Source organism: Gallus gallus, chromosome 1, assembly GCF_016699485.2.
Source record: "Gallus gallus isolate bGalGal1 chromosome 1, bGalGal1.mat.broiler.GRCg7b, whole genome shotgun sequence".
Taxonomy (NCBI): Eukaryota; Metazoa; Chordata; class Aves; order Galliformes; family Phasianidae; genus Gallus; species Gallus gallus.
In genome coordinates, this window is record NC_052532.1 from 61,919,925 (window position 1) to 61,934,890 (window position 14,966).

General features: G+C 43.3%; 1 protein-coding gene across 20 annotated transcripts in view; it reads right to left on the reverse strand.

The window, feature by feature from the left end:
* Positions 1 to 2,009: 2,009 nt before the first annotated feature.
* Positions 2,010 to 14,966, reverse strand: part of MICAL3 (microtubule associated monooxygenase, calponin and LIM domain containing 3) — a 177,686-nt gene continuing 164,729 nt past the window's right edge. For 15 of the 20 annotated variants that reach the window (XM_040655489.2, XM_046904909.1, XM_046904927.1 and 12 more), the window contains 4 exons: positions 10,411 to 10,476; positions 8,044 to 8,143; positions 7,068 to 7,141; positions 2,010 to 6,983 (listed from right to left, as the gene is read on the reverse strand). In XM_040655489.2, coding sequence (XP_040511423.1) covers positions 6,799 to 6,983; positions 7,068 to 7,141; positions 8,044 to 8,143; positions 10,411 to 10,476 — 425 coding nt within the window. In that variant the 3' untranslated portion in view covers positions 2,010 to 6,798. The remainder of the gene's footprint in view (positions 6,984 to 7,067; positions 7,142 to 8,043; positions 8,144 to 10,410; positions 10,477 to 14,966) is intronic. The other 5 variants (XM_046904930.1, XM_046904922.1, XM_046904921.1 and 2 more) reach the window with 1 other exon arrangement.

Genomic DNA, 14,966 nt, shown 5'->3' on the forward strand with positions numbered 1-14,966 from the left:
TAGGATGGCCTGGGTTGAAAAGGACCACAATGATCATCGAGTTTCAACCCCCCTGCTATGCGCAGGGTCGCCAACCACCGGACCAGGCTGCCCAGAGCCACATCCAGCCTGGCCTTGAATGCCTCCAGGGATGGGGCATCCACAGCCTCCTTGGGCAGCCTGTTCCAGTTCCAGCCAAATCCCAGCATAGTTCTCACCATGCTCTTCTCAGAGCCCACAGCGCGTTTGCAGTTTTACCACATCAGCTGGCAGCCCTTTCCTTACCCTTTGGAGCCCCAGGGGCTGGAAGCGGTTTGGCTCCCTGCCCCACGCTGGCCCGGCTCTGAGTGAGGCGGGCAGTGGGGTGTGAGGCACCTTGGAGGGAATGAAGGGCTGACTGTGGTAGGGTCGGGAAGTTCCCGGGCGGTACTCTGGTCGGCACTGAAAACTGAAAGCAACAGCTGTGCCACACAAGACTGATGATATGATTTGCTTTGTTAGGGGGCCTTTTCTGGTGTTATTTCCTATCACACCTGGCTAATCTGCACAGGAAGTGTGACTGGCTCTCTCAGGGCCTCCAGGGTCAGTGTAGCTTTTTGCTGAGGCAAGCAATAAGGGATGCGCTCTGTGGGACTCGCTGTTCCATTCATAGTTTATAAAGGGGAGAAATCTGGATATCTAACTGAGATCAGACAGCCTTCATGGGTGCTTGATGTGCACAGGCTGAGAGGAATCCCCTGACCTAGCAAGCCTGCAGGGTAATTAAAAAGGCAGATGAAGTGTCACAAGGCTGACTTACTTAAATTTGATGGGGAGCCTCCTGTGTCCAGGGATCCAGTTGTCACTTGCCATATAGCCGCTCTTTTGGCACCAAGACTAGCAATAGGTATGGCTTTCTGACACCAGAGGGATCCCCTTCAGGTAGCTGCAGCTTCATCTCATTATTTTCGAAAGCAGGAGATCAAAAAAGGACATGAGAACTGTCAGGTTTGGTGTGTCCCCAGAGAGCAGCCCACGTACCAAGCTGCAGGAAGGAGGACAACGTCACTCCTGCCACCCTTCAGCACAGCCTGCCGCCCAGCCAAAGAGGAAAGCCCAAGGCCCAGCATCCCTTTCTGTGGCCACAGTAGGTCTGCTTTAAAACAACCACTTTACAAACACCAGAGTTTTTCCTTTGTTTTGATGATGGTTGGGCGGGCAGGCAAGTAAGATTCATCGTTATGGTTTTCCCCGGCTGGGATTTCCCTCAACATTGTGTGTGTGTTCTCTGCCTCTCGAACAAATGGCACACTCCAGTCTTGTGATTTGCTTCACATACTTGATGACAGCACTGCTGCTGACTGGATGTAATGCCTCTGAGCTTCAAGTTCCTGGAGTTCACAGGACACAACACCCAGCACTTGAGCTGAACATCTGTTCTTTTCCAACAGGAGATGCCCAGATGAGACAACTTTTTCTTGATACGTAAGCTGGTGAGGTTTAATGTCTGAATCCTTCCAGTCTGCTGACAGGACGCTGCTCTGGAGCTGCAGATAATGTATCTTAGCCAACCTTCCTAAGCTGCCACGCTGCAGATGAAACACAGGCGTGCTGTAGTAGAGGCTTAAAACAGCATGGAAAGTCAATGGAGAGGTGCTCACGTAAGTCCTTGTTGTACTAAGCCCAGCTATGCCAGGGTTCATGCAAGTACTACCTATGCTAAGGAAGCGAACTACAACTAGAGAAACCAAATTCTAGTTCCTACGATCACTTTCACCCCTTTTTGGTGTTTATTATCGTTTCTTTTCACAGAAGAAGCAATGTAAAATTGGAGGAAGGTGTATTCTATTTTGGGGCTGCATCAAGATTTTGTTTTTACATCAGACGATTCAGATGGGCTCGAAGTGTTCCAGCAATAACACAACAACCCGAAGCGGAGCCCTGGAACACCTGGCCTTTTATCACAAGATCGCCTTCCTCCAGCTCCTGGCTTCCTCGTCAGCTGTGGGAGCGGACGCATGGGAAACAAACCGTAACTCCACCAACAAAAAGAAAAAATAATTCATGACTTTATTTCTTTTTTCTTTTAGTTCAGTTGGCCATCTGAGGTGCTAAAATCTCAACACCAATGAAGCGAGTGTGCATAAAAACAAATGATAAAACAACCAAACAGAAAAGAGGCTGGAACAGTTTTGGGTTTTTTTTTTTTTTTGTTGGTTTTTTGTTGTTGTTGTTTTGTTTTTTTAACAAGTAGGATATATATGCTTTTCTGTTAACACTCCATACATGCCAACCATAAAAAGCCTTGAACAATCTGAATATCAGAGTTCACTCTCATTCAAAAGGGAAGATGCCAAGGCAAATCCCTTCACCTGGAACAGACTTCACACACACGCACACATGCACGCACAGATACAGAGAATATTTAAATTACTGCAATGCCATCAGAACTTGGCATCCTCCACACCTACTTTCAATGACATCCTCATCTGCCCGCTGCCCTGTCTGTAGCAGTACTGCGAGCAATCCAAAAGTGGAGGCTTTTGGAAAGCTTCTAATCTCTGTTACTTTGCAACAGTCAAGAGCAAGCGACCTCTCTCTGCCAACTATGTACAGGCTGGTTATTAGTATGCTTTAGAGTTCTCTCTATTGCAGACAGTGATGATTTAAATTCCCATACAGCCATACCGTGGCTTCTCAGTTCGTACTCAGGAGATCTGATAATGCAACACCTTTCTCGTCCGCTGGCGCTCGGTGTAAACATTTAATTGAAAACTCATTTTAAAAGAATGTTAACCAAACAAGGTGTAGCTGTGAAAATTTTAGGAACAGCTGCTAAGAAAACGGAAATGCTGGCTGCTCTAGATCATGCAGTCTAGACCACTTATAATACTTCATAATGTTCAGGATTAGGATGTATAAAAATATTAAAAACCACCGGAGTGCACACAAATGTGGTGACTAGCTCTATGCAAGCACCGTGTTCTAACAGAGGCCTAGGCATTGCACAAACTCAGGTTCTTGACCGCAGGGGTAACCCATGGATCCACTAGTGTCTTTACATACAAACAAATATTTACATAAAATGCAGAGACAGAGAGTAGCACAGACTTGTAAAACTTGTAGTTTGCTCGAAAATACGTTCAGCGACGCAGTTTGTATCGTGCCCTAGCGAGGCCACGGGGTTTTGGTTAGCTGAAAAAAAAAAAGAAGGAGCACGTCTGGAAGTTGGAGCTGAAAGATGCTCGTCACCTCCCCATGCATAGTTCTCTGAAGCTCAGGATTTTACAGCCGTTTGTGAGCTTAAATGAAAAGACCATAAAAGGAACAGAACAGTTAAAAAAAAAAATGTATTTGTGCTGTGAAAACAGCAGATTGGGTGTTTTGGCAGCCTTCACTCCCCCATCCCTACTTGCTTCCTGGGTGTTTCCAGGAGGTGATATCATCTCCTCCTTTCCCCTTAGGGGACCGAAGTGCTTGCCCCATCCTCGGGTGTGCCCATTTGGAAATAAAGGTGGGTTAGCTTCTGAGCTCTATGCTCCTCCCGTGACACGGAGGAAGGAGCCAGCCCCTGGTATGGGGACTGTCACACAGGGGCATACAGGCAGATACCTTTTGCACACCTAATTCTCAGAAGCTGAGGGCCTTTTCACTTCCCTCACGTGTATGACGGACACACCTCACTGAATACACACGGCTGAGTCATGTGCTGCTTCCCACCTGGATAGCACAAGGAGGCTAGAACATCCTACTTGGATTCTGATACAAATAAGGGATCTTGTGGTCACAAGAGCCTTCTTTAGCTTTAAAAATACAAAGTTTGAATTAAAAATATTCAGACAGTAAAAAAACCCAGTATCTGGTATGCAAGTTATATTCTTAAAGTGCAACTGAACAGCAAATACAAGTTGTGCCTTTTAAAACCATTTGATATAAAAAGGCCTTTTAAGATTTCCTTTCATGTACTTTCAGTTAATTTGTGTGTGCGATGTTAGGTCTCCACTTTCATTTTAAGTGCTGGAGGACTTCAGCACAACTCAGAGAGTTCAGCTTTAGGATATGCATTTTTCCCCTGCAGTAGGGCATTACACCCTCAAGTGATATGACTCAGGCAGTGAAAAAATCTGGCCCATGTCCCCCAGCATGAAAAGGGATAGGTATGTCTTCTTTATACAGCTCACATTCAGTGATCTTTTGTTAAAAGTTAAATATGGTCCATATACACAACAAAAGGGACTGAGGCCAATTCTCTGCACAGAACAGTTTACTGCAAACTACTGAGGTTCCCCCTTTCTTCTCTCCTCTGCAGGTTCCACTGGCCCCTCATGCAGACTATGTGACCTACTACCACTACCAGTTTGACTCCTACAGCTGGCAAATAGGGAGTACTTTGTTAACTGAATCCTGTTAGTAGGCCAACACTTCTCAAGAATTTTGTCCAGTGAGGTTGGTATACAGGTATGACTTTCCAACATGCATATTTACTAAGTAGCACTGAAGCTGCCTACCTTCGTTGTTTCACAACATTTGTGTTTAATTTGTAATGCCTTAGCTGACAATGGTAAGGAGGGGAAAAGGGGAACTCCTGAAGTGTAAAAAAACAAGTTTCTGTAGTTAGCCCTGCTCACAGACCTTGGAGACCATCCTATCCATTCCTCCTCAGCATGAGATATGTTCATCCATCAGAGATGACCACAGGTTGTAGACTGCTGGCCTCTTTGAAGGAGGCAGAGAGTCAACAGCAAGAAACCATGTTAACATTTATCCTGGGGCAACGAATTAAAGGATGTTGAGCCCTGCTTGGGCATCTTGCACCAACAGTGTATGTTCACGCTGAAAGAGCTACCATGCTGTATGAATATGCTTGGGAATGGAACACCCTTCCAGTACTTCCTTAACATAAACAGAAAATAGGCAACAACTTCAGGGGAAAAACAAAAACAAATTAAAACCAAGTTCTTAACACAACATTTTAAGGATGGGACACAGACCCAACACACAGTGCTATTTCAGCTCTGTGCAACAAGTTCAGGATGTAGCGTGCTCCTGAATCTGTCAAACAGTGGATGGTGCTGAATTGCTAAGTGCATGACCTGCGCATTACTTAACGTACAATTATAATGAATACCCTCCTGGCTTAAAAGCAGCAGCTTCACCAGCTGAGCCAAAAGGAGCTTCTTCCAACAGGCAGCAGGAAATGTGCTATTTTTGTTTTCATGAAAGTCTCTCTAACTGTATCTCAGGAGTTATGAAGGTCCCCTCTTTCAGTGAGAAAGGGACACGTGGGTTATTTTCTGCCTTACATTTTTGGCTTTCTCATTATAAAAATTTAAAATTTAAATAAATTATAGGTTTATTAGACCAACAGAGGGATTCTGGGACGCAGAAGAAAAGTATGCTAGGAACGCAAAATAGATTCTTACAACTCCACGAGTGTGCAGGATTTTATCATAAAGGAAATCTTGCTAGGGCAGGCTGCGTCCATGGGGTCCATAAAGACTGCCCTTGCTCTGAAAGAGGGACATCCGCAGTAGTGTCTTCCTCTAATAGAGTTAAAACACTCCCCCATCCCCCCTTCGAATATGTGTAACATTAAAATTATTATAAGAACACTAATAAATAGCCACAGGTAACAACGTCCAGTAATTTAGAAGTGGAAGTTGTAGGATGCAGCAGGCACACACACCTATCACTCATCCATTATTTTTTTTTTTCCTAAAAGATACAAAAATGAATTTTCTTTCAAGTATTAAAAAAATAAGTTAATCGACATAAAAGGGTCAAAGTGACTGAGGGCCCAGGCAGGTCTTAAGCTTCGTTTCCAATGTGCAAAAACAAAATATAGAGGAAAAAAATAAAAACACTGAAAAGTCTTAATGGTGGTTTCAGTCACTTAAGGGCTTCTCCCTTTTAGGAGCTGAACAGCCAGGGAATGCTGCTTGGTAACACCCCTGCCCCAGCGCACACTCAACACTGTCCCACAGTCAGTTTTTCCAGTGTCAAAACAGTCACAATAAAAACAGAACGAAGAAGCCCATCAGCCTCTGAGCTGTGGCCAAGACAACGAAGGCCAGCAGCAGCTGTCTCTCCAGTGTGTAGCAAAGCAGAAGGGCATCTTCCGTCTCTCTTCTTCTCCCCTTTCTCCCCTACAATAAAGACTTAGGAGACCATGATAGGGAGTGAGCCTTCTGATGCCCGAATCTCTTTAGAAACTGTGAGGCAGAGTTCCATCACGCATAACTAGTACTATCTTCTCTGTCTCATATTTCTTCATATCCATGCATAATGACCAACTGCAGGTTTCTTTGGTGGGGAGGAAGACTAAAGCAAAGAAGGTGCTGCCCTGGGCTTCTGGAGCTCTCCTGGATAGCTGACTCCACCAAACAGGTTGCTACAGGCTGCTGTGGTTTTCCAGAGAGGGTTGTTACTTCCCTCCCTTTTATTAGAACTGCTGTAGTAAAAATGGGAAAGGAACGAACTGCTGTAAATCCAGATTAGTTAAGGGTACTTCTTCCCTTAACCTCCTTCCCCACACGTGGATTATTCATCTCCCTGCTACCAAACAAACAAACAAAAAAAATACAGTCAATTGTACTGAACCTCAAGGAGACTCCACAGACTCAACTCATTATCTTCAACATGGCCTGCAGACATGTAAAACTTAAGCTTCTGGAACCAACACACTTATCAAAAGGCTTCTGAGTGCTTCAAACCGAATCACTGCATGCTGTCGGACCCTTCAGAGATTTCCCCTTCAACATCTTCCTATCCATGTAATTCTGGCGAACTCAGGGTAGGCCAACTGGAGAACACAAACCAGCAGAGGTAAATGTGTCGAGCTCAGGACCAGTTCAAGCTAAATCCTTTGGAGAGCATGACTGCCTCCAGGTCCTTGTCTTCCTCTTTTTCTCGAAGCCGTTGCTCCTCAAGGAGAGCCACAAGAGAATCTCTCTGCTCTACTACTTCTAGCATCTCGTTCAGGATCCTCTTCTCCTCTGAGAGCTCTTCGTCTGTCTTTAGATGATCTACAGAAATATCAAAAACTGTCAGCACACGGAAGACTAGAAATACGCACACACAAAATATGAGGTAATCTTTATTGCTCTCACCTTCTACTGCCATCCTCTCCCGGAGTTCCTGTTGTAATCGACTCTGCCTGTCTTCCAGTTCTAGCTCCCGAGCGCTGGAAGGGAAACACACCAGGAGTCCAAGATCTGGTTGTATTAAAATACTCTGTACAATTGCTCCATATCCATTCTCAATTTCTGTCCCCCTCTAGATATCTCCTATGCATTTTATCAATCTATTTTAGAACAACTTTAAGGATACCTAATGTATGGAACTAGATTTTTAAAGATCAAATCTAAATCAGTGTGAAACACTGGGAACAAGCAAAGCTGCACTCACTGTAAAATCGTACCTTACCTCAAGTTAACTACTATTTGCCACTCTAAAGACAATTTACTTAACAACTAAGGTCATGCCAGGCCACTGCCATTTCAGATTCCAATGCAGACAACATCTTGGGGCTTTTCTGACAAAGGCACCAAAAAAGACACCAAGCTTCCACACTGCTCAGGTCAGCTGCTGTACTCAAACTAATTCCAGTGAATATGCACCACGGGGACTAAGAAAGCTCCTAGATTTTTTACTGGAAAAAAAATCTGTCACGTGAGCCCAAATGAGAAGTACTGGAGTCCCACTACAAGCAGAGAAAAGGGGCCATATGAACAGAATAACAGAATTAAGCAGGTGACACAATTAAGCAGTTTGGCTACACTTAGAAGCCATTCATTATTTCTTTGTCACGCAGTAAATGTGAACAGCACGTGTTTTATCCAAGAACAGCTTGGAAAAGGCTCAGAACTGAACAAGTATCCTTACTGCACACGTGCAAATGGTTGGAAATTTCATTCCTTATTGTATCTTCTTCTTGCACTCTTCTCAAAGTTTGATCCCTGTCTCAGCCAAGAATCACACTGGAAGACTGCTGACCTTCAGGCATTATAGGGAAGACAGTACTGACAAATCTTCCACTGCTACTTATAAAATAATCCCTCTTTTGAAGTTTGCACATTGACTTACAAGATCATTAGTTCAGACTCATAGCGAACCAAGGCATTCTTCTCCTGCACCAGCTTGAACCACTCTTGCATCAGCTTGGGATCATCCTTCTTTCCCATGCCTGCAAAGAAGAAACTTGGTAAGATTGAGGCAAAATACCACACAATCCTTACAAGCCCAAATGGCAAAAACAACAATGGGGCAAAATGTGCAAAGAAAGCCGAGCAAGATGCTGCCAGAGCACTCCCAAGCCGGGTCCATTCAGTTTGCCTCGAGCACACAAAAGAGTGGAAGTCATCTCCAAAAGGATTCTCTTGTCTTTGGAGTCTGATTTTTATTATTATTTTTTGCTTTCTGATTTTCTTGTGATTGCTTGTTTCTTCCTCACATTTACTGCAGAAAGCCCACACTTCTGTATGTCGCTTTTCCTTTCATTAGAAGAGCTTTATAGTTCCTCATGCCAGCTACTTAAGTGTATGCTCATCAGAAATAGATTCAATTGCCACTCTACATCTTATTTTCTTCAATTGCACATCCTCAATCTTTTATTTTACTGACAGAAAGTAACATTTCATCTTTTCCTTTTTCAGTAGCTGAATGAGTGTTTTTAACTGCTCCTCCTAGCCACATGCATCTATCCACCTTGACGATCTCCTGTGCACAGTAAGCACAGAAACTACCTCTACTGTATTGCCCATCAGCACCAGAAAGAAAGAGAGAACCCCCAGACACATTTGCTAATGTGAAAGTGGAAGCAAAAAAATCTTGGGCCATGGTTGGTATTTATTTTTAAACCAACTCATAATTTTATGCAGTAGAACACTGATCAATCTCACGTCTGTCAGAAGTTACCTAGAATAAACTGCAGAATTCTGTTCCCAAAGCCTTTTGTTGATTTTTACCAAACACAAGAGCTTACCAGGAAAGCTCCTCCTGGCAGTCCCTTGTTTTGGGCCACTGAATTCACACGGAATTATCTGCAGATGAGTGCCTTGACTCTTACCCAACGCCATCAAGAACCTTGGCAACTCATCTACCTGCACAGAAATGGAGGCCAGGGTAAGGCCTCAAATTGAGTCCTACAGCATTTCCTGCCATGTACGCTAGGCATTCTGAAGTAACTAACAGCCCTGTCTAAGTTTGTTATTAAGGATATATACTATCTATACCAAGAGCAAAACCTATTAATCAGTCATTTTGATTCCAAAAATAATCATGCAGCAAGCTTGCTATTTAAACTTTGGGAAACACTACACAAATATCACGTTAATGACTATTAGCGGTCAGATGTGTGACCTGCCTTCATTCTTCTGATCTCAGAGAATTGCTGCACTGGAGCAAAGTAAAGGCAGGCCTACAATTCCTTTGAACTGCCGCTTAGTCTGAGAACATCTGCCTTTGAAAAATTGACAGAGCAGACCCTTGGGAAATACCAGACCCAGCTGTACAACCCTAAGAGCCTCCAGCTCTCTGGGCTTTATACCAGCGTGTTGCTCATTTCCAAGCATTCCTTTCTGAGCATCTCTGCACAGTATGCCCGTATGGCGGCAGGAGAGGGAGACAGTACATGCAGATGTTCAGTGCAGTGGCGCATGAAAGCACTGGAAAGTCTCCCTGTCCCTTCCAATGCCAGGATGTACAGAAAACAAATGCCTCTAAGAAAAAGCCAAAAACACAGCGCTACTGACCTATGGAATATATTAAGTATTTTTAAACAGCCAATGAGCAGAGGAAGAATGGTAGGATTGGAGAGAGAGCACTGACAACTGATACGAGGGAGCACCATGGAAAGCAAAGTAAGTGGTTAGCAAAATTACACCATGAACACACAAACAGCCCGCTTCCCCCATGCCTTGGCAATGGAAAATCTATGGCAAACTCCATTTGGGACAGCTGAAGAACTCACTCAGCAAGACCGATGAGGGAAAAATGGTCTAACGTAAGGTTTGTTTACTTAAAAAGTTCACGGATGTTTTGCAAACCAGTCCTTTAAAAAGACACAGTATTCCTTTAATCCATGTGTATTAATTAAAAGGCAATTTAAGGAAGCAAATTGTCTTCCCTTACCCCACCTTCCAAACATCTTTCAGGAGGAATGGAGAAATCAAAGCCACCAAATGCAAACAGAAACATTTGAGTGTGATGTTACTGCTCCCACAACCGCTCCACCATGCCCGCCATAGCACAGCTGGGACTCACAAAAGGGATACTGTACCTTTAGTAACTTGCCATAGGCCCACAAAACTGGTTACCAGGTTGCTACTGAGAAGGCTGGTTTGGGGAAACAGCAATAAAAGGCTGGGGACCCTGTGGTCACTAGCTGACTAGTGCTGCTATGACAACCCAGCTGTGGTCAAGGAGAACAGGGAGCGTGTGAGGTTACGTTACCTTCATGGGCACAGCAAGGGCAGAAGGAGAGAGGTCTACGACGTGGTGTCCCGCCATTTGGCTCAACTTCAATAGGACCAAACGAGGAAGAGGAAGAGGCAGGAGAGGAAAAGGAAGTTGGAAGTGGAACGGAAGAGAGGAAAGGGGTGAAATAAAAGACAAGCAAAGGACAAAAAGCGTAAGAGTGAGAAAGAAAGGAAACACGAGAAGAAAAGAAAAAATACAAGAAATGGAGAAGCAGAAACAAGGGAACAGTCTACAGATGAATAATGTCTCTAGCAAGCACAGATAACAGATAAGAGGTAGGCTGAGTATCAGTGAATGCTTACTGAGCCGTACAATTCCTAGACAGGAGGTTATTGCTGACCTTTTCCTAACATAAATTTCCAATCGCCTGGTCTTTAACTGAAAAGTTTGTGAACAAGATGTCAGGGTGAGCAGAGATAAATATTTAACTCCTGCTGATAATCTCAAATTTCAAGCAGGGTTACAAAAACTCTCACCTTCATGCATAAGACTCCAGCTGTAAACAGCCAGCCCACCTTATAGCTTTATCAGGACCGTGGTCTTATCACCGTGGCAGCATCCACTGATGGAAAAATTATCCTTTTAAATGGAAAATAATTCCTTCAGGTAGGGAACATCACAGGGAGAATCTACTTCATGTGGAACCCATCTGCCAGGATCTGCTGTGTCAAGCATGGTGAGTACATGTACTTGGGTTGGGTGCTTAGACGAGAATCAGCTTTTATGTGGATAAAAAAATGATTCATGTCAGTGTCTGTGGGGGGAATGATCACCTAAGGGCACTGCATAGGTAAAACGGTGAATTTAAAGCTGTCCCTTGACATTCTCATTTCACAAAGCTTACAAGTCCTGTTAACATCAGTGACTTGCTGAATATTTTCCATCATCACAGTCACCCAATGAAGGACAAACATTTCTCATCTCTACAATGGTTCAGCTGCTTCAACACTTAGAATCTGCTCTTCAGCTGTACTTAACGTTGCAGAGATAAATAGTAGAAAATAACCAGGTGATGAGCCTGAAATATTAAAGCCAGCAAACTAAAACACTTGCTACTCTCAATGAAGAACCTCATTTATAAATGGGAGGCATTCCTGTTTGGGAAAAGGAATAAGCTCCCGAACAATAATATGGTAAAAGTAACTCATAACATGGAGAAGCTAGCAGTTTGGTACATATGGTTTGGAGACAGCTTTACATAACTCCAAACTAGCAGCAATCTTGGAGAGCTTTAGAAGGGACCATCACAGAACTAGACCAGCACATGGAGGACGCACTGGAGCGAGAGGGAGAGCACATCAGCTTCAAAGCCTGTATCTGAGCAGCAAGGCTTTCTCAGACAGGAAGAAACCTCTGCACTGGGGGTAAGGAAGGGGCAACATTAGGAGAGGTTCCACAGTTGGCCACATGACAGATAAAGCACCGTACCAACATAAGTTGACAGTACCAGAACCTTAATTCTAGTTATTCAGTCTTCCAGCTTCTTCACTTAAAATGAAAAATGCTAGGGCTGCTTTTCCTGTGGTTGCCATTTCACAGATTTAGGTTACAAAAGCAAAAACAAGTCCCCTAAACACTAAAACATACAGGCTTATCTTCTGTGAAGAAGCTTCCATAGAAAGTAGAGCATGTAGCACGTTATGCCCATTGCATTTTTTGTTTCACATCCTACCTTATTCAACATTAATATTTCACATTATAAGCTTGTACACTCTAACTGGTGGTCTGCCAGTTCTTTTTGGGGATCAGGAAATGGATATTTAACTATATGGAAGAATCCATTTCAATTTCTCAGCGTTTGAGATTTCATTCAGCATTTTAGGGGGTGGGGTGATATTGCTGACTCAAACACAGTTACATTTCTAAATTTCAGACTGTAGAGTTACAGATTTGGTGAGGAATTCCAAATTTGCCATATTTGATCTGAAAATAAATACCTGATATTGAAAATGCCATTCACCTCATTGCAACAATGGCCACAAACTATTAATTTTTGTCATCAGTATACAAAGTGTCACATCCCAGGAAAAGATACCATCCTTGGTCTCCAGTAAAAAGCCATGGGTCTTACATAGCAGAAGACAATAGTGCAGACACCTCCCCACATCATGTCTTCTTCCTTTGGCGTTAGTTGTCCTATTTTTTAACAGAAATATAATCCTCTCCACTCCTGTCTAAGAATAACGTGTCCTGGAATCGAGTTACAAAGTCTATATTATCTATACTCCTGCTACTGGAAGTATTAATATTGCTCTTCATTAAGGTAATGAATACAACCTGCACTATTAAGATATTTTCCAATTTTTCCAGTTGCAAATTATAGTCGCATTAGTGAATAAAGGTTACACAATTGTTACAGCTGCTCTGGAAACAACTTCCATCAATCCATGATGATTAACAAGCCACAATGATTAACAAGTCTTTGAAGTGTTCCCTATTTCCTGGAGGTCCGATACAGCGAGGGCAGAGTGAAATGCAGCCTGAAACTTACCTCACTGTGTACATTTATGTCTAAACATATTCCTGAGAAGAGTCCGAGCACCTCACTGAATACTATACAAAGACTGCACTGTCTCATCTGCCTTGCCCTTCTCCCTCGTCTGATTACGCTTGGTAAATCCTTGTATGTCTTCTTATTTCCCCCAAAGCCACCAGTAAACCTACAGTAGACATCACAGCCTTCTCATTCCTATTTAGTGAAATCACCAGCTCATGAGCTCATTAAATTAAAAATGTGATCATCACTGCAAGACAATTTTCCTGGTCACAGAGTCATGGACAGATGGGAAAAAACCCTGTTCTTTTCAAGCAAATTAAAAAACAACAACAAAAATAACGATTCTGTTAACGTGTCCCCTACCACAAAAAAAAGATACAGGCTAGGTCAGGCAGCACAAGTCTAATAGCACAGCACTAGTAGCTACATGCTGCCCTGCTGATGCCATTTGTTCCAGGCCTAACTCTCTGTGAAACCTTCAAAGCAGAGGCCAGCATAACTCAAGTAACAAAGATGGCAAGCAGAGTAATTCAGAAGGGTGCCCAGGACAACAGCCACATCCCATCAATGATTTGACTGGAATTATCTTGCCTCTGCAAACAGTGCTCCCCAGATCTTTCTGAGTTCACACAGCCATGACAAAAAAGACCTTGTTTGCCACAGCACACTTGAGAGACTGCAGACTTTGCTGAGTCATAGAATCACCAAGGCTGGAAATGACCTCCAAGATCATCCAGTCCAACCATGAAGAGATGAAAACCAGGAGCTAATCCAAGAGTAAAAGCCAGAGCTCCTAAGCCTCACTGAAACAAGGAAGAGAAACTTTATAGCAACCATGAAGATACCCCTTCCTTTTCAGTCTATGTTGTTCTTTGTTGCACAAGCTACACTGGACTCTGGTCTCCTCATTTTATTTTCCTGTTGTTTAAACATCAGTACTTAAGAATGGTCTCTCCTGTTCTGCTGTAGCTACATAATCAGAAGGACTTCTTCATAATCAGAAAGACTTCTTCATAATCAGAAAGACTGCAGTAAAAGTGATCAATTGGGAAGAGGAAAGCATAGCAGAAAGTTTAGGGTGGCAGATACTGTTATCCTTTAACTACAGCTCCCCGTTCTTTGTTTGCAGAAATCCTACAGTAGGAGAGCTATAACAGTTTCTGAGAATTGGTGAGTCACAGCAAATCACAATTACTTCAGCGGATGTACCAAATGGGATCACATTCTTTGCAAAATTTGCATCCAGGAGGCTTCAATTTCTGTATGGCTATCTGTGAACTAACCGGGACAGTTCAGAAATCAGCATATGGAAACATTGGGTAGGAAATCCAGCTCTGAGGCTAATTTCCGTTCTCATGCACCGCTATGCTAGCACTTGGCCTTACAAGCCAAGAGCATGACACTTTACAAATTCTTACTCTACTAACAACTCCCATGTGCCACTTAAAAGCAGATGAAGAACTCTAGTTTTATCTCAGTACTTGTAACACAGATCAGCTCAACAGAGATCAGGCAAACTGTGGTAGTCACGGGAAATACACGCTTTCCCATCTTTCAGAAATCGTTCATGGTAAGAAACTGAAGTGCTGAAAAATAAAGCATTTAGTGAAATTGTTGTAAAGGAGCATGAATACAGGAAGCCACCTCTTGCAGAATAACAGCCACACAATTGTAGGCATTATAAAATAGAGGGAAAGGATTCTTACAACTGTCTGGTAAGTACATTGCTCAAGGTGTCTGACAGCAGTTCACTAAAACCATGTCGATAAGAATGTGCTCTGAAATACAGTCATTCTAAGAAACCTGGGCAAAACTCACAGATCACTGCATTGCCATGCAAACTGAATGTTGTCTTTAACCAGCAGAAGAGAGGGGGGGAAAAAAATTGAGGTGGGGAGGCTAAAGAAACCTGGAGAAGCAATAGCTGGAGCAGAACATGCAAATGACCGCACAGAAGTCTTCTGCATCCCGCTAGACCTGAAGGCGCTTCAAAATGCAATCAGAGCTAGCGCAGGCCCACACTCTCCCTGTC